The sequence below is a fragment of the Taeniopygia guttata genome, chromosome 4 (genome assembly GCF_048771995.1).
Source record: "Taeniopygia guttata chromosome 4, bTaeGut7.mat, whole genome shotgun sequence".
In the NCBI taxonomy this organism is placed as follows: Eukaryota; Metazoa; Chordata; class Aves; order Passeriformes; family Estrildidae; genus Taeniopygia; species Taeniopygia guttata.
This window is the reverse complement of record NC_133028.1, coordinates 41,981,426-41,999,801: the sequence shown is the minus strand read 5'-3', so window position 1 is coordinate 41,999,801 and position 18,376 is coordinate 41,981,426. Positions and strand designations below refer to the sequence as shown.

Genomic DNA, 18,376 nt, shown 5'->3' with positions numbered 1-18,376 from the left:
TTGTGTTGTCTAATAGAGCACTGGTGGATTACTCTACTTTCCTGCCTTCCCAGTGGATTTGTCTTTAAGCATGATAATGGTGCCTGTCAACTAGTTTTCGAGAAAGGGCAGCAGAATGCTGACACCAATTTTTTTTCTTAATAAGAACTAATAATACTAATACTAAAGTAGAGTGTGGAAATTAAAAAATAGAAGGAAATTAAATATTTTTGCCTGGGAGACAGACACAGACACTACAATGACTACTTACTTTCTACAACAAGAACTGAAGTGATTGCCAGACTGCTCACCACAATCATCACTTTCCTCAAGAGGTTTAGGTCATATGCCCAAGATAAAAGGGCAGACGGGGCTGTGAATACCAGGAACTGCCATGGTTTTCACAGTTCTCAAAAGAACTGAAAGAGATAAACCTCAAAGTGACAAAATCAGCAGCGTAAGAGCATTGCAAGAAATTCCACCTGTATTAGGGGAAAGATTTAAAGAATCTGTCCCAAACAGATGACGATCGGGTAGGTGACTAAAAAATAAGTGATGTTGGAGGAAGCTGGATTTAAATTGGGTATCATCTTTCTCTGTTAATTCCTCATGGCTTGATGATGTTCTGATTTAAATCCTTTCCTGTGGATTAAAGCAAAGCTATTGGGTACTTAGATGAAGAAAACATTGGAGGAAAGCAAAACCAAAGAAAACCAACAATAGAAGGAAGATGACAAAACAGTGCAAGGAGAGGCAAATGGAAATATAGTGTAGACCTATTTATGGAATTTGAAACAATAGGAAACCACAGAGCTATTTGCCAAACTGCTATGGAAGTTTCCAAATTGGAACTGCACCAGTCAAAAGCAAAGATGGAAAAATGCTTACACTGGTGATGGAACAGAAACACAGGTCTGTCACACTAAAATAAAATTTTATCCGAACAATGTACACGGCTCCAGGAAAGCTCCGATTTGAATTTGCCATAAAGTTACCTGTTCGTCATAAGACTTGACGTAGTGACTCATAGATGTTTCTCAGTAATGAAGAAGGTGTCTCTCCAATTAGCTGGCAGCATTTGATAGCAAAAGTGAGTTCCAGGAATTAAGTTAATTGTACTTTTCAGTATCAGAACTATGAGCCAATAAAAATACTTCTTTAGCCCATCGTGTTGTCCAAGTTCATATTGGATCTTGAACCTCTAGCTTGCAGATGCGGACTTTAACTCATAGAATGAAAGAACTCAAAGAACTCTAGAAACAGCCCTATTAGAAATTGGTGAGTTTTGAATAGAGGAGCATGATTACCTTATGGTCCAGCTTTAAAACTATTAAGGGCTGGTAATTTGGAGTACGAAGAAGGAACAAAAAGGCCTTGTGTAATCTTGTTACCTTTTGGACTTGACTCAGCAGTGGGATGTGATCAGAAGCATGAAAATTTTGCATGCTGGTTTTTGTTTGATGTTCTCTATACGTGTTTCTTCCAAAATCTGCTGAGAAATAATGTGCGGTTTTTATTTTACAGATATGAGTTACCAGGAATCCATGGATTAAATTTTGTTCTGAAGAATTCCCTTGGTGGTGGTGGTATAGCATCCCTAAGAAGTGACCCACAGGCATGTATCAAAGCAGTAATTCTAATGTAGTCATCTTTTATGGGTCCCTTTATAACCAGCTTTTGGGCTGGAACTGTGAGATTTGGGGTTTGACACCACTTCCTTTTAATTTCCTGTTAATAGATACTGTCTATTTAATTTTGTAAGGTTTGAAAACAACATGCTAAAGTAGAAAGTGGATTTGGAATATTTGGTGAAAAAGATGTGTACTAATAAGATAGCACATCATAAAGAACATTAATGATTTGAAGACTACCAGTCTTTTTGATGCACCAACAAATTTAGTTTATCAGAAACTAATTTCAGAATTTAATATCAAACTTTTTTCTCATTTTGAAAAATGCAGGTTTACTAGACAGTTCTGATTGTTTCCAGGTGTATACAGGAACCATGCTGTAGGACAACTCCTCATTCAGCCTATGCCTTCTATAGTTAAAATACTGATAAATAATGTATATAAACATGAAAAGCAGATGGATATGAGGTCTTTTGTGTTGATGATTTTATGTGAATCTGAAAGTAAGAATTTTTTTTAAATGTACAATCTGGCTATTAAATATTTAAAACATCTAAACCTGAAGATGAGATCCTGAGCAGTGCTATGACTTGCACAGCTGTGTTCATAGGCTCAGAAATGCTCATGTGCATATAATTTCAGCATAGTCAAGAAGATTGCTCACAAGTAAGGCAGTGCTATGTATGAATAGATAGAATTGAACCTCAAATTAATTGATTTTAGCACTAGGTACCAAATAAATGGAAGACACTGTTCAGTCTATTCAGATTTGGATGCTTGAAAACTCAAGAAGCTTAGAATGAATTCTCACCCTGATTACAGGAAAAACACTCATATGAAAACATTTTTAAAAAATTATTTTAAAAAGATGGTATATTTAGATGGTAAAATAAAATGTTGGTTTGGTTCTTTTTCTTACAGGGTAAAGCACTTGGACAGATGCTGTTGGATTTTCAGATTAAAAATGTTCCTGATTTAAAATCACTGATAGAATAACAGGTGTTTAATATATATGCTTTTAACACTAAGTGGTATAAAAACATTATAAACAAGAACTGGCTTCTTGAATGAGATTTTCTTTAAGGCTATAGAGTAGAAATTTGACAGTTATTTCTCACAGGTTTAGCTATATGGCACAGATTGGCAAATGTTTTCATTAATACCAGACTAATAGCTTTGTCTGTGCTTGATAACATTTTGTGTATAGATAATACAGTGGATGAAGAATCAGTTTATTTCCTGAAAAACAGAATTATTTAAATTGCAACATAGCATTTAATTATGAGACAAGATAATCTTTATTTCAAGATGGAAATTACCTCCTGTTCCGTCCATCTCTCTTTTCCTTCTCTTATCCTTTATTTGAAAATCGCTTGGACTGCTGTCCTGTCAGCTGTGTCTGTCCTTTGCAGTTGGTGAGGCTGGGTAACCTGCTCTGCACTGCTGGGAGGGCAGCACTGTCTGGTACTGGGGAACAGTTTTCCCTGCTGGGCAATAAAGAAAAGTAATAACTGGTACTGTTATACAGTGACTGGTCATAAATGCTGACCTTTGGTGGTGATCCACCAAACTTCCAGCACTTTGTCTGGTTAATGACAGACTTTTTTATTACATTTTCCAATATCTTTTACTAATTAATCCTTCAGTTGAAAGCACTGAGTAGTAGTAAGTTTCAGATCTTAGTGTGGTAATAAATTTGAAGATGAGGAAAGGGGAGTCTCCTGCTCATTCCTTCTTGTGGTGGTGCAATCCTGGCAGAGGTGAAGCAGGGCTGGGTGGTTTTGTTCCAGACCTATTAAATCCTTGATTTATGCAGCAGAGTCATGCCTGGATTAAGTTTATTTGACTTTCATTTGCATTGTCCTTCCCACAAAAAGGTGTTTTCTGCTGTGAAGGAAAACCATATTGAATGCAGTGTACTCTTTCTTCTAACTCCCAGTTACACCTCTCCATCTCCCTTCCTGCACAATATGATTAGCATGTTAAAATTGAGATACTTCTAAACTACTTCATCTCATTAAGAAGCGATTTAAAAATCTGTATCGTGCTTTCTGGGAAAATAGCAAGGTGGAAGTTCTGATAACTGTATTTTCTCTGCAGAAGCCATAAAAATATTATTCCATGTGTTCAGGCATTTTATATTCAGAAATTAATATTTTTGTTTATTTTGGTGAGATTGTTTTAATTGTTCAGTGCTGACAAAACTAATAGCAGACAAAATTATAGAAACAAGTACTCTAATTGTCACCAAACCTGTCTGTTAGTTCCTAAATTTCCAGTGCTGTCTATCACTGTTATTAATTTCCTGGCCTCTTGCTTGCTAATGAGGACTATGCAGTGAATTGTTCCCACTTTTTCTGTGGTTTTGTTCATTTGATTGAAAGTATCATAAATGAATGCTTTATCCAGCTAAACAATTATTGCCTGAGCAAGTCATAGGTACTGTCCATGTGTACAACATGATTGTCAGGTTGTAAAAAATAAGTCATTACTTCATTGCAGAAAAATAGCCAAGTTAATAACTTCAGAGGGAAAATGGCATGCAGGTTTTATTATGTTTACAGTCATTGTTTGTTAGAAAACTCTCCTTAATAATTTGGAAGCCTATTGAGAGAAGTAGAAAAAGTGATAGACCTCAGTCGCAAACCTACAAGGATAAAAACGCTACAGTAAATTTTTGCAGTTCACTCAATATGTTGCTTAAGTGACTCTGGAAATGTGTATGCAAAAAGTTTCTAAATAAAAGTGAACATTTATAAGGTATAAATTTGGTTTAGTTGTTTATGTGGTTTCTTCTACTCGAAGAAAGTGATACTTAGTTCAGAGGTTCTTTGTTTGGAGTTGTTTCATCTGCCGCCAATTTCATGTATTGTCTTGCTGATTCCCTTTGTTCAGATTTTTTCTGTTCTGTCCCTAGTCTTTGTTAAATACAAAAACCAAAAAAGTAAACTATACTCTTGCTGGAGAGCTGGTCACTTACAGCTCTGTAATGGAAGCTGTAATTTGCTGGAAGGAATGGTATAGTGTTCAAATGGATTGGATATGGGAATATAAAGGTGTTATTTTTTATCTGTGGAGTAGCCCATATGGATGCTATTAAACCATCCTTCACAAACATGTTTTCTGTCCATTATTTCTTTCAGCAGACCAGCTTAAACCAAATGGCTTTACTTTTTAGATACTATTCTTGCAAATTATACCCTCCAAAAGTCCCTATCCGAAGATGTTATTCTCCTTGAATGCCTTAACATGTTTTGAATTCATGCAACTATACTTATTTCAGCAGTCCTAGATGATCTGAAAGTAAAACGTGACCAATTGAGAAAGGTTTGGTAAAATATACACAAAAGTGAGCATGTATGCAGTCAGCATTGGTTTAACTTCAGTCAGTTCAAAAATTCATTTTGCCCTCTTGTTAAACCAGGTCTGTTCCTCATATAGGCAAGAACATACCCTTCCAACTCCCCGCCTTTCCTGCCTTTTCCGTACTGTGTTAACTGTGAGAGCAGGATGGAAATAGTAATGTCTAGTGCATAAAATAAGGTTCCTTCTAATACAGGAGTTTCAGTGTAATGGAAACTGGCTTACACCTCTTACTTAAGTTTTTGTACTTTGGCTCATCTGCACTACTAAACAAAGGCTGCATTCTTACCTCTCACAGCTTTCTTACTGCATCTTAGCCTAATTCAAAAATAAAGCATGGGCTTTATCGATTAAATTATTCCACAACAATTAACAGTCCAAACAAATACTTCCTCAATTATTTTGTTTATATTTAATATTCCAGAGTGATTTTCCCACTTAAATTTGTGTACTAAAGGTACAAAAGCTATTACACAGTCACCCAAGAGGATGTGCCAGTGTTTGATGCACAATGTATGTTTTTAGTTTTGCCATCTCCAGTAGAGATGTTTATACACTAAAGTACATGTTTTCTTCCCTCTTTCAGATGCAAAATTACGGTAAGTATACCTTACATTGCACTGTGGAAGTTTGACAGTAATAGAAGTGCAGCCCCTTGTGTTTGAAAGCAGAAAATGTTGGGTTGCAGGTTGCTTTTCAAGAATCTGAATTGTTTAATTCAGGAAATACTTTGATATGTTGTATTAAGTGCTTTGCACACAGTAATGCTCACAACAATTGCAAGGTAGTGGCAAAGTATTCACTACTTGGGTGGATTCCACAGATCTGTTGGTTCTGTAATGCCTTTTGGCCTTGCTCACTGGGGTTTCTGGGCATGAGTGAGTGAGTGCGTGGTTGGGGGGAGGGAGAGAGGAGGCTCTTCAGTCCCTGAGGCATGCAATTACACTGCAGAGATGTCACATCTTTCACCTTACTACTTTGAAACCCTCCCATGCTGTAAGACTTCGAGTCTCCTTCCCATGGCAATTCCTCTTCTTCAGTTTCATCCTGGTTTCCTTTCTGGATTTACTTGAAATGGACCCTGGTGATTTTAGGATTAAAGCTAACTGGCATGACGAAAGCAAACAAAGGTTGCCTTCCTGTGAAAGATCCCATTGGTAAGTGTCTATATCTGCTAGGGAGTTCATTGAATTCCTTTACCTACCTTTGGAGAGGGAAGAGAAACCTGAACTGTAGGACTGAAGCATCTCTACCACCTATTTCATCAAAGACCAGACATTCCCTAGAGAGCTTCAGGGAATGGGAGAGGGGGAGGTTTGAGAGGGCAGTGCAGGGCAGGAATGGTGCTTATCCACACAGGAGGGAGACAGGAACATTTCTGTGCCATGACTTTTTGTGGAGTCTGACAACCTTCTGTGCCTCCAGCTCTAGACCACCTGCTGTGACCATCACCAAAGGGGTGAGATCCTTTATGAGGATGAGGTGTTTAAATTTTTTTTTCTCCCATCCATTAAAAAAATGTACTAATTAAAAAAGAGAAGTTCTTCCTTTTCTTTCCCCCCCCCCATTTTTATTTACTAGTAGCAAAAGCCTCAAACCTTCCAAATATATTAACATCTGAATTTGAAAATACACTGATTTAATTGTATAATCATTTGTGTCTGGTGGCTAATCCACACAGTTCCTGTACAAGCATCATAAAAGGTATTTTCTAAAAGGTATTTTCTCTTTTGTAAGTGATGTGAAGTAGAGGTCTTGAGAGGGGTAAACCTCTGTTGCATAAAAATTTGGCTGATACTCCAGAGAAAATCCCAAAGGCCTGATCCCCCTATTAGCAGTGCTGGAGCTTTGGCCTGTAATCAGCAAGTGAACAAGAGCTTATGGGGGGCCTCTTTCTTTGCAGATGAAGCAAGGTGAGGATAGTCTTAGCTTCCTAGGAAGCTCCTCTGTGCTCCAGGCAGGAGGAAACAGAAGGGTACCAGCTATTGTTTTTTGTTGACAAGTTGTGAGGTAACCTCCTCCCCTGAAATATTTTCTTTACTGAGGAAGTGGGAAAACTTGCTTTTGGTTCATCAATAAGCTTTCATGTTTACAAGATCCTGAACCTGGGTTCAGAATCTGTGAGGGTAGAAGGCTCTCACCTGCTAGGTCCTTTGCATCCCCTTTGCCTTCCGAATCATACCACAGTTGTTTGCTAATGGAAAGAAAGGGATAGTAAACATTTTCTCTTCTTTTGCTGGTGTGACCAAAGGGATTCTACAGCTCTGGGGTGGTCTGGAGATCTCATTCGTGTTCCATAGAGCTTAAAGAAACTGAGGAGAGAAAAATAACCTACTGTTTCAACGCGGTTTGCCTGTGGAGAGCTGCCAAGCTGTTACACACCATCGCTTCTCTTCCCGCTTCCCCGCTTCGTAGTTGGCATCCTGAGGTTGCAGTGTTTGCCCGAGTTTAAAGGAAGATGCTCCACCAAACGCCTCCAGCATTCCTACACGCATATTCCTTCCTCTTTCCCCCTCCCTCCGCCCGTTCCGCGCGTCTCAGAGGCGAAAGCTCCCCGCTGCAGCCGGAGGGACAGCTCCCGGCTGGAGCGGCTGCGGCACGAACAAAGATCCATGGCAGCGCGCCAGGGCGCGGCGGCGGGGACTCGGTGAAAGGCTGCAGCCACGGCCACCTCCCCTGCCACTCTCCGAGCCCTGTCATTTTCCAGGTAAAATTAATGTCTGTCCCATCCATCATCCCGCCATCCCCGAGGAGCGGGAATCTGCTTGGTTACGGAAACTTCCGAGCCCCGATCGGGGTGGCATTGTTAACCTGACAGGGCTGTTCTTTGTGGGCTCCGTTGCCAGGATTTAGCCTTTTGCATAATGGATTAGCATGAAACTGAACGCACGGGAATGCCGCTCCGCCGCTTCCCACTCTTAGCTGACGGGCCTTTGGGGCGAATTAGTTTATAAATGTGACTTGCCGCTACTCCTCGGAGACCTGTCTGCCTTTCAGGGATGACAGACGCTCCCTCCCCCGTCCCGCCGCCATGCGAGCACCGTGGCAGCCCGGCCGGCCCCCCGATCCGATCCGGTCGCCGCTGGCCGGGGCGGGCACCCGGAGCCCCTCAGGTCCCGCCGGCGGGGGAAGGTGCACGAAGCGTCTGTGGCCCCGGGAGCCCCTCGCTCCCACCCCCGGGGAGGGTGAAGGGCTTTACCCACACTTTTCCGTGCACTTCTACCTGGTCAGCGCGGGCGGCAGACGGGCGGAGCTGCGGGCGGCTCCGGGCTGCGGGCACCGCGCCACCCCGAGGGCCGGGCCGAGGGACGCCGGGCCGGCTGCGGGTGCCCGCCGCGGCCCCGGTAAAGCCCGGCCGGCCCTCGGGGCGGGCGCTCCCCGCACGCCCCTCACCCGGTGGGCCGGCCCGGGTACCCGCCCCGCCCCGCCGGTAGCCTAGAAAAGCTGGGCCAGGGGCTGGTCGAAGGCACCGAGGGTTTCACCCACCGACCATGAAGAACCCGGTGCCACAGGCGGCCTCGCTGCTGCTGGAGAAGCTGATGGTCCTCGTCCACATCCGGCCATTGCCCGCGGGCTCCGGCGGGGAAACGCCACCGCCAGCACCCGGCTACTACGACACCAGCTGCTTCAAGCGAGGAGACCTGCTGGAGGTGCCCCGCACCCTCTTCATCCACTTCGGCATATACCTGGGCGAGAACCGCGTCGCCCACTTGATGCCCGACATCCTGCCCTCCATCACCAGCGACCGTCGGCAGATCCAGCAGGTGGTGACCAACAAGCGGCTCATCCTAGGCGTCATCGCCAGGACGGCCAGCGTCCGGGTGGACACGGTGGAGGACTTCGCCTACGGCGGCAGCATCCTGGTCAACCACATGGACCGGCTCTTCGAGGACCAGGTGCTGGGCAGTGAGGAGGCGGCCCGCCGGGCGGAGAAGCTGGTGGGCGCCACGGCCTACAGCCTGCTCTGGAACAACTGCGAGCACTTCGTCACCTACTGCCGATATGGAGCCCCCGTCAGCTTCCAGACAGACAAGGTACGGCCCGGCCAGCGGCGGCGCTGCCGCTGTCCCGGCGGCCCCGCTCCCCGGAGCCGGGCCGGCAGCCGCCGCGGGCCCCGGGCGCGGTGCCGGTACCGGCCCGGCCGCGGCTGCCGCCGCTCTTCCCGCAGCGGGCAGTGCCGCCAGCGCGGGGCTGCTCGGGACGGCGTCGAGCCTGGCCTCAGCTGGCTTCAAGCGGCGAGGAAAGCGAAGCTGAATTAGTAGAACAATTAGTACGCATCTAAAATGCTCTGAAGCTACAGGTTTTAGCCGGAGCCACAGGCAGTACTGGGGTTAATGCTGGGGGTCATGCGGTGCCAGTCTAGCTCTTCCCTCTTCCCTTCCCTCCGAACAGCCCGTGTGAGAGCTGAGGTAGCAACCGCTGCTCTGCCCCGAGAGAGTGGGCATCACCAGCTCTGCAGCCAAAGCTTTCTTCTTTAAATCTCATCTTTTGCATTTTCTTTTTTCCCAGTTCTGTGAGACTGTGAAGATGATTATTCGGGACCAGAGGAGCGTCCTTGCATCGGTGCTTGTGGGACTAGCGTCAATAGTCTGCCTAGGTGTGGCACCTGCCACCACACTCCCCACCATCTTCATTCCCTTCTTTCTCTGGATGGCTGGCTAACAGCCTTCTTGGAGTCTTCCATCCAGCGTCTGTATATAGGATGTATAGTACTGTATTTATGAAAGCATACATTACTCACTGGCATCACACAAAGTTTCTTAACTTTGTACACCACTTTAAAATACAACTTTGTCTAGAACACAGTGCACAAGGCATAGCTTACTGTGTAAGCCAAATAACAGATTTCCTGAAAATCTTGGTATATTTTAACACACCTTTAAATCATGGAAAAAGTAGGGTTGCGATGCAGTTCTGCTCCTTGTCTTTAGCCAAAAATTATTCTAATAGCATCCTTCATGTTCTTCATTTTTTTAATTGCATAGCTGGGTGCTGTAACTATTAATAAAAATGGATGATGGAATTCCACAAAGTGATGGAAATGGAGAATAAACTGCTTACGTCTTTCTTTTATAGATATAGTGTATATTCAGAAATTACTGTCTCCATACCTAAAATACTCCTTGGTGGAAATGCAAGTAAATTGACTCTTTTCTGAGATCAACGAAGAAAAGCCAACCCTGAGCTGGGTGCTGCGGGAGCACATTTGGCCAGACCGGTTAAAGTAATTTCCCTTTTGGGAAATGTTCAGAAATCTGTCATTTGCATTAATTGTGTAAACACTTTCTACCTTATTGAACAACTTTTAAATTCGCTTAGCGATAAGGAAAGATGGCAATTCCTCACCAATTTCTTTGCCAGTGATAGTGGCTAATATGGCTAATATAAATGGCTACAGAGCAATTTAGGAGCTATAGGAAGAAATTTGCTTGCTTTATGTCAACTAGTGATGTAAAGATGTTGGGACATTTCCAGAATTCCAGGGCACATGGCAGGGAGGAAGAGGACAGACACCAATTTAGTTCCTACCATTCTTCAGCAGTGGAACCTGTGTAGGTGCTGTAAGGTATTAGGGATCATTGTAACAGTTTCTGAGGTGGCTATATTGTGATTTTGGGTATTGCCTTAATACACTTTCTCAGTGAAAGACAGCATGTCTTCTATACTCATCTTTTGTAAGTATTCACTTTCAAGCCAGTAGCTGGTGCTAGAAATGTTTTATCTTCAATGCTGAGGCCTTTCAGTTTATCAAGAATGTATAAAGTTGGGTTTGAAATCAAGTTCCTGCAGGCAATTATTTAAATGTTAAAAACCTTTGCTATTTTTTTTATTAGCAAGGTCTTTTATGTATGTAGAGAAATTGTTCAGCTTTTGGAATGCCTTGTGTGCATACATGTGCTTACTTGTTCACATGCTGTGCTTGCCTTCCTTTCTAGTTAAAGGCCAATATGATGGTGTCTTCACCAAGGACTCAACCTCAGATTTACTTCTATTAATGCTATGCAGTGTCCTGCTATCAACTCTGTTGCTGAAATGACCACTTGCCCATTTTTAGAGAGACTTCTTTTAACTGTGCTAGAAACACCCTCTTCCTTCCCCTAGACCTTACAGATGCTTGAAGGTTGGATTTTTAGAACTGAGAGTCTACTTGGCTAGTCTCTAATCATCATCTTCTGGCTGCTCCACCATAACCGATGAAGAATGTAAGGACTGGGGTGAAATTCCAGTTCATAGGAAAGATCAGCATGACTCCTGCTGCCATCAAATAGGGGATTTCAGCCCAGCTTTAACATGTTCAGTCGGCAGCTCAGCTCCAAGCAGCTGGATATCAATTACTGCTGGATTCTTGTAAACAACTTCTATTCTGCTTTGAAGGATTGCAATGCTCAGTGTAACTGTTTCTGTTAAACTTTTGAAATTAAGGTGTTTTTTAATTAACATAAGTTACTTTTTCGTAGTGTATGCATTAGTAGTATTTACATAAACTCCAATGTGTTTTTTTTTTACTTGCTGTGAATAAGGTATGGGCTGTAGTCATAACTAATTATATAAATTTTATTCATTTGAAAATGTCTACTGGCCTCTTGAAATTGAGTATAATGCTGTAGCATTACTCTAAGGTATCCCAGAAGGGCACTGAACAGGCCATTAACATGCAGTTACATGGTGTCTGATTACAGGTGGGCTTTTCTTTTACCTTTTATTTAATTGGGATTTATAAGAATTCCAGTAATTCTTACGATCCACATAAACAATAAACAACAGGGTCATGACCAGTAACCAAATCACACATGGGACTCTTGGAAAGCAGAGAAATGTTCCTGCTCTAGCTTCAGTATCAAAGGACCCGTGCTGCTGCACTGCTAACACTGTTGAGTAAAAAGCATCCAGATCGACTAAACTGGGATTTTCATAGGTGTCTACAAGAGAAATGAAAGCAGTTCTTTGCAGGCTTTCAGATGTATTAGTAGAGAATTTTCCTTCAGCATATAAAGTTTTAAACTTATGAACTGCTATGAAATGGTCTAGAATGTCTTGCTGTATCCTTTCATCAGAGTAATAATGGCATAGGAGCAGAAATTCGGCTGCATGTTTAGGCATTTTTCCTACCAACTGTAATTCTAGCAAAGATCTGGAAATTTTGTTAAAGTCAGGCATGAGTCAAGTCAGTCATACTCTGAGGAGAAAAACAAGAGTAGCAGGCATGACTTTTTGTGTTCAGCTCAGCGGGTGGTGTTTGTGCTCTGAAATATTTTGGTAAATGTCAGTGTCAACTTTTTTTTCTGTAATTACTTGAGTAAAAATAAGCACTACCTGGAGCATTGCATTTCAGACTTGAGCTCAACTGTGATGCCATTGAAATAAAGGAGCTAGTTATAATAAGAAAAACACAGAAAACTGTGGAGCAGTTCAGCTGTTGGGGAAATGTGTGTGCTTCGAAGTGAAATTGTTCATCGGTAACTGTAAGTGATGGTAATGGGGAGTGTAAATCCAGAGCCACAGCTGTGGGGGCTGTTTTGAAAAGCTGTGTGGTTAAACCAGAATATGTAATGAACGAGTATAACCATCACCCTGTGCCACTGCAAGAGGCAAATAGTGAAGACATCATGTTTAAAGGATAGATGTTTCATTTCAGGCTTTCCAAGGAAAACAAAAATAAAATGAGTAAGGTTCAAAATGTTTTTAGAAAACCCTTGTTTAGAAGAAATGAACAAAAAAGGTAAGTTACTGAATGAAGACATTAGAACAGTGTGCTTTCTGGTTTTCTGTTTCCATTTATTTTAGCTTGGAACATAAATGAATGATTACTTATTCTGTGGTGAACAGTCATCTGCTGCTTGATTTCACTCTGCATTCTCCTGTGCTTAAGGAGAATGCTACATATAAATACCATTAAGGCTTTTAATGAAAACAAAATCATAGTAATACTTGTTAAAGGCTGAGGAGGTAGGGAAGAGGGAATCAGACTTGTGTGTGACTTGACATCGTCCAGACAGGTTTTAGAATGCAAATTGCAGCAACAAGAAACATTAGAACTGTGATCTCTAGAAATTATATAGTGCTGTATTATTTGTTGTATGTTCTCACATTAAATAAAGCATCACACACCAGTGGTTAGACAGTCATTAGTTAGCATCTCCTTTATCCACTGAAATGAAAGTTTTCGGGTGACTTGGAGAAGTCACTCATTATAATTTGTAATAACTTTGGACTTCTATTCATCTGAGTACTTAACTGTCATGAATGAGCTTTCCAATGAGAAGTGAAGATAGAAAAGCTTAGAAGTTTTGAAGCTCTTTGCTGTAGTGCATTCTGGTTTCTTGTCAGATTTACAAAAATCTTTCAGAGCATTGTGCTGGTAGAATGAACAATCTCTTCTCCTGCAGGAATGGAACACTAAAAGTATTTGAAGGCTTTTTTAGGCATAATTTCTTAAAAAAAAATATTCTGGTATGTTCTGTGATGTAGCTTCAGTTCTGAAGTCAAGAGAACATTTAGGATATGGTCCCGACTGCTCAGAGACTGTGGGAGAAGGGGGCAAGTGGGGAGACTTTTAGGAGGCTTAAGGCAGAATTAGATTTATTCCAGTACCACAGTTCTGTCTGCCACAAAACTGGGGATTTGGAGTTACTGTTTTGTGTCTCACAGGGTGGAAAACTTTCTGTAAGACTTTCTGTAGCTTTTTTATGTTTTCCCTGTTTATAAGAGAACTTTGTTTAGCTGTGTGGCTTTGTTTCAGAAGTTGCCTCTTTATTGTGAGTCTGTAAACTGCAAAATTATTGGTGGCTGCTCTGTGCTAATGTGATTCGGAGCAAATCAGCTGCAAAGTCCCTACAACTATATCACAACACCTACATCTTGGTGCTTGGTCTGAACAAAGTAGTGGGAATGTGATAGGCAGGTAATACAGGTTTATTTTACTTGCAAGGGTAGGGCATATTAACTGTGGTGAAGGACTAGTTGGTGAATGCAGAAGTGTGTGCCTGAAGACTCAAATGCAGGCCACAGCGTTGTGTCTGCCTTCCTGTGCCCAGCTGGAGTTTAGGAGGCTTGCAGTGGGGTTCCATGTTAGCACAGAGATTAAAAGGACTAACTTGTCTTCCCTTAAATTGAAGTATACCATCAATGCCACAGGCTGTAATCTAACCTAATAGATAAAACAGGTGGTGGTCCATCTTCTGACTGTGTGGCGGTACACTGTGACTTGTTCCTAGGATCTTCTCAGTCCATCCTGCAGGAGTTCACAAGACTTTGGATAAGGCTATGGGGTAGCTACCCTTTACGTTTTTTAGTTTTAGTCTCATGGTCAGAACAGTGATTATTGGGTTTTTTTTAATCAAGTCAAGCGACACCTATGAGTGAGTTAGAAGTGTAAAATGGCTCTCTGCCCACTCTGTGTTCGAACAGGCTCTGTTTGGAATCTCTAAAGGAGGGTGTCACTTCTCATGGTTTATTGGTCCCCATGATGTTCAGAATGGGAAACAGATGCAGTCAGAAACAGATCTCTAGATGTAAGACTGGGACGTTTCTGGAAGTCCTTAATAAAATTTTCAGGTAGAAATAAGGGAGATACTATTATGTTTGATCAGGGGTCTGTTTCTTTACTGCACTGTTGCCTTCATTGTAACAAATCCTCTTAATTAGAGCAGATAACTTGCTGTACCTCCCAAACTATTGGCTACAGTGTCTTCTTTCTAACCCTGTCTCATTTCTATAACCACGACAATAATCATCTCTGATTTCTGGCTACTTCCAGGACTTAGTTTATTTGCATAAGGTTGTTGGGTTTTTTGCATTAGACATATCCAATAAATAAAATGCATGGTTTCTCCCCAGAAGGCATTTTCTCTGCTTGTGAAACCAGAGTTCTGTGAGGCTAAGAAGGCATAATATAGTATGTAATTATGAATAGATTCAAATGAAAGGTAAATGCTCTCCTTAACTTGCCAAGCTATTTTATGTTCTGTTTGTGCATAGGCTGAGACCTAACTCAGATTTGCACCCATGTTCCTTGCAGTTTTGCAGAAAGTACCTGCATGTTGCCATGTAGTACTGCACATAAACGGAGGGAGACTACTCCTACTGTGTAGGAGTAGCCTCCTACAGCAGGAGTCTGCTACTCCTACACAGGAGGGAAAAATTAGTAATTAGTTCTAATCAAAAGTGAAGAAATGTGGATGTGAAGATAATGAGGAGTTTCACACACTTCTGCAGGAAATATTAGATATTAAACAGAGCAACTTTTGCCATTTATATTTTCAGACTGGATTGCAGGTAGCTCCAAGTGAATATTCAGGAGAAGGGAGGCATCTGGTTTCAACCGCTTCATTTAGTGTCTAAATGATATGATAATGCACTGTGTAAGTAGCCTGGAGCCAAGGATGACTTGGTTGCCTCCAGAACCAGAAACAGCATGACTGTGAAAAAAGAAGCAGTGCACTTAGCCCTGGGGGGAGGTGGCTGTTCAGTACAGCATCATCTATCCCAGCTCTGTCTCTTTTGGAGCCTGAACAGATAACGTTTCATGACCCTGTCCTGTATTGCAGTCTTACCTGCTCACCTGAAGTGAGAGATCTGAATCATGCAGATACACTTCTGACTGTTTCAAATCCACCCCAAGCCTCATTTTATTCTAGGGTGAATTACACAGGTTACAGCTCTGACAGTATCTCAGGAGTTCCTTTCAAAGTATTTCAAATTTTGGAAGAGGAGCCTGAATGTCTCACTTAGGGCTGCAAATCATCTCAGACTGTCAAGTGTGTAAGGTTGCAACAGCCTGAAGTATACATGAAAATGTAGCCTATGATATCCACAGTCATGTTACTACATCCCGCTACTCATCTTTTCATCAACCTTGGGATGTAGACAAACCTCAGCTCCTCTGGAAATCCAAATGTGTAATAAACTAGGACATGGCCTTGACAAATAGGTAAAAATAACATTTCTTCATCCAGTACATCAGCCATTTATCAAGGATGATTGCATGGTAAAGACAGCTGTTTGTATTCTTTTAGTTACTACTCCCAATTTCTGGCTGCAAGTAAGTTTGGTCACACTGTATGCAAGAAAGAACCACTCCAGTGTACAAGTAACTATTTTAGAATGACAATTTCATCATGTATTGACAGACAGGGTGTAGACTGTGTATAATGTCTTTTCAAAAACTTGCCTGGAGAAAGCAGTAATTCTGCTTGGCTGATAAACTGAAATTCCAGCAAGGAACAGAGCATTTCTATTTCTGATGTCTTTGAGGAATTCCAGTAACTAATACTCTTAAAGCATTGAGAACTGCACAGGCAGTAGAGCTGATGCATAGTCATGAAATGTGTTTCAAAATTGTAATGAAGTTTTTATGACTTGCAAAGAGATTTTTACTAGCAAGCTGAAAATATCCACCCAAACCAGTTATAGAAGTTACTTTCCCTCACAAATTTTCTAGTTTGCCTTTTTCATTTTGTGGAATGTTTGCATTGAAAGCTCTCTAACAGACTACTTAATGGTGCAATTAAATACAAATCTGTGCTTGCAACAACAGTCTGTTCTTATGGGAAAGACAGTGGATTTGTGACATTAATTGTGAGCAAGAAGGGAACATGGGGTGTGAACAAGATATATATTTATACAAAAAACATCTGACCCTATTTTTAAAAAATCATAAGAGAAATTCCTTAAAAAAAGTTGCATTATTAGGACTGCACAGTTAAAAAGTTATAGCATTACACTTATAATTAAGTAGGCTTAATTATACCGGCTTCATTATTACAACAGCATCACTGGGTTGTGTTTCTTCCAGCTAAAAACAATAGGAGCTTTGTTACTGTGTTCTTAAAAGAGAGCAAAATTAAATATGAAATACGGCCACCAATTCCCTGACTTCTTCACAATCTTGTACCTGCAAAAATTTAATAATGAGTTTCAGAAATGAACCTCCAGTAATAATGAACTTTACATAGAAAGAAGAATCCTACACATCAACCACTTGGCAGCTTTTTTTTTTTCTTTGTAGTTTTTCAAATCTTTTCAGGAAACTGTCTACAGATAGTTTAGCACTGCCACCATTGTTTCTACCAAATTTTCTGCTGGTCTGGGCAATGCACCTTTTATGTGGCTTCTGAGATTTTTTTTTTCTGTGAACAAATCTACTCCCATTATTATTTAGGAAAACTGGACTTTTCATCCAGAGCTGCAGCAAGACAAGCAGACACTGCTAACAACTTTACAACCTTTGAGCACCTTGAGCTTATAGATGGGGGCCAGATTTTTACCATCAGAGGAAATTGGGAATGACCTCGGCAACATCTGAAAGTCAGTTTAGCAAAGTATCATTCTCCACTGATGAGCAACATTGAACACTTGAGGACAGGGTACAGGTACATATAGATTTTTGATATGTTCTCAGAAGTTTACAATTTGCAAACTTCCAGCTTTAGAACTTGCATTCATTTAATCACGTTTAATACTCTTACCCTGTGTGAACTTATCTTACTTCATTTTTAGTTTATCAGCCTGACCTTTGAAAGACTCTATGGCAAGATAAATTATGATAGATGAAAAATCTCTTTAAAAATCTGTTTTCCCTCCCCTTCTTGTACTACAGGGAACAATGAATAATTTGCAGTACTTTTTTTTCCACTTACAGTCATACAGCTCAGATATTCCTGATGTAAAAATCAGAGTTTTTGCTGTTTCCACAAAGTTGTACTTTGGGAAACAGCTCATTTGGCACCATCTTTCTACTACCATGGGTGTCCTCCAAAATTTACTACATATTACACTTCTTAGTCAAACAGTCTCATCCTGGATCTTTAGAGCTGAACACACACATCCTTCAGTCGTTAATTGGAATTTACTTCTCTGTGCTAAAATGCCTTTTATTGTATTCTCAGTTTAGAACTAATGCAAGGCTCTGTTCCTCTAGGAAAAAAACTAGCTTACATTGAAAACTGCTCCATCACTTTTGTGTTGAATATTGCTACAACTTTTTTTTTCTCTATAGCCTAATTCTTCAAAAGACCACTTCTTTATCACCTTCCAGTTCTCTCTCTGGCAAATGAGTGACTCTTATAATATTTTACAAGGCTTTAAAAAAAAATTGTTATTCTTAACTTTTATGTTAGCAAAGTGATCCTCTGAATCTATTTTCACCTGAGTCCTCGGGTCTTTCTACGTAATTAGCTTGTGTTCCTTGCCTGGATATAAGATAGACTTTTTGAAGGGTGGTGTTATGGACAAATTCAATTGGGGAGGCTAATTATAGATAAATCAATTAACAAGAATTTATTAAGCAAGCGGTATTAAGCAAAAGAACAGTGCTGGGCGGCTGGGGAGCCTCTGCTCTGCCACGGCGCACCTTCCCCCTTTGATCTTTTTGTTTTTATAGTCCCCCTTTTTTTTTTCCGGTT

At 41.2% G+C, this 18,376-nt stretch overlaps 2 protein-coding genes across 5 annotated transcripts in view; both read left to right on the top strand.

Annotated features, from left to right (window-relative positions):
* Positions 1-4,377, top strand: part of LOC101233224 (uncharacterized) — a 58,183-nt gene extending 53,806 nt beyond the window's left edge. For all 3 annotated transcript variants that reach the window (XR_003960068.4, XM_030271466.4, XM_030271465.4), the window contains 2 exons: positions 1,504-1,594; positions 2,532-4,377. Coding sequence is in view for 2 of the 3 variants with exons in the window: in XM_030271466.4 (XP_030127326.2) it covers positions 1,504-1,594; positions 2,532-2,606 (166 nt within the window). In the remaining variant the exon portion in view is untranslated. The remainder of the gene's footprint in view (positions 1-1,503; positions 1,595-2,531) is intronic.
* Positions 4,378-7,720: 3,343 nt separating this feature from the next.
* LRAT (lecithin retinol acyltransferase) lies at positions 7,721-14,645 on the top strand. Of its 2 annotated transcripts, XM_072928457.1 has the most exons (3): positions 7,721-9,007; positions 9,483-9,570; positions 10,910-14,645. In XM_072928457.1, exons 1-3 carry the CDS (start codon positions 8,465-8,467, stop codon positions 11,008-11,010), a joined length of 732 nt encoding a protein of 243 aa, XP_072784558.1. In that variant the 5' UTR covers positions 7,721-8,464; the 3' UTR covers positions 11,011-14,645. The 2 variants fall into 2 exon arrangements, with proteins under 2 accessions (XP_072784558.1, XP_002196512.3); XM_002196476.7 differs by having other exon boundaries at positions 7,724-9,007; positions 9,483-14,645.
* The last annotated feature ends 3,731 nt before the right edge of the window (positions 14,646-18,376 follow it).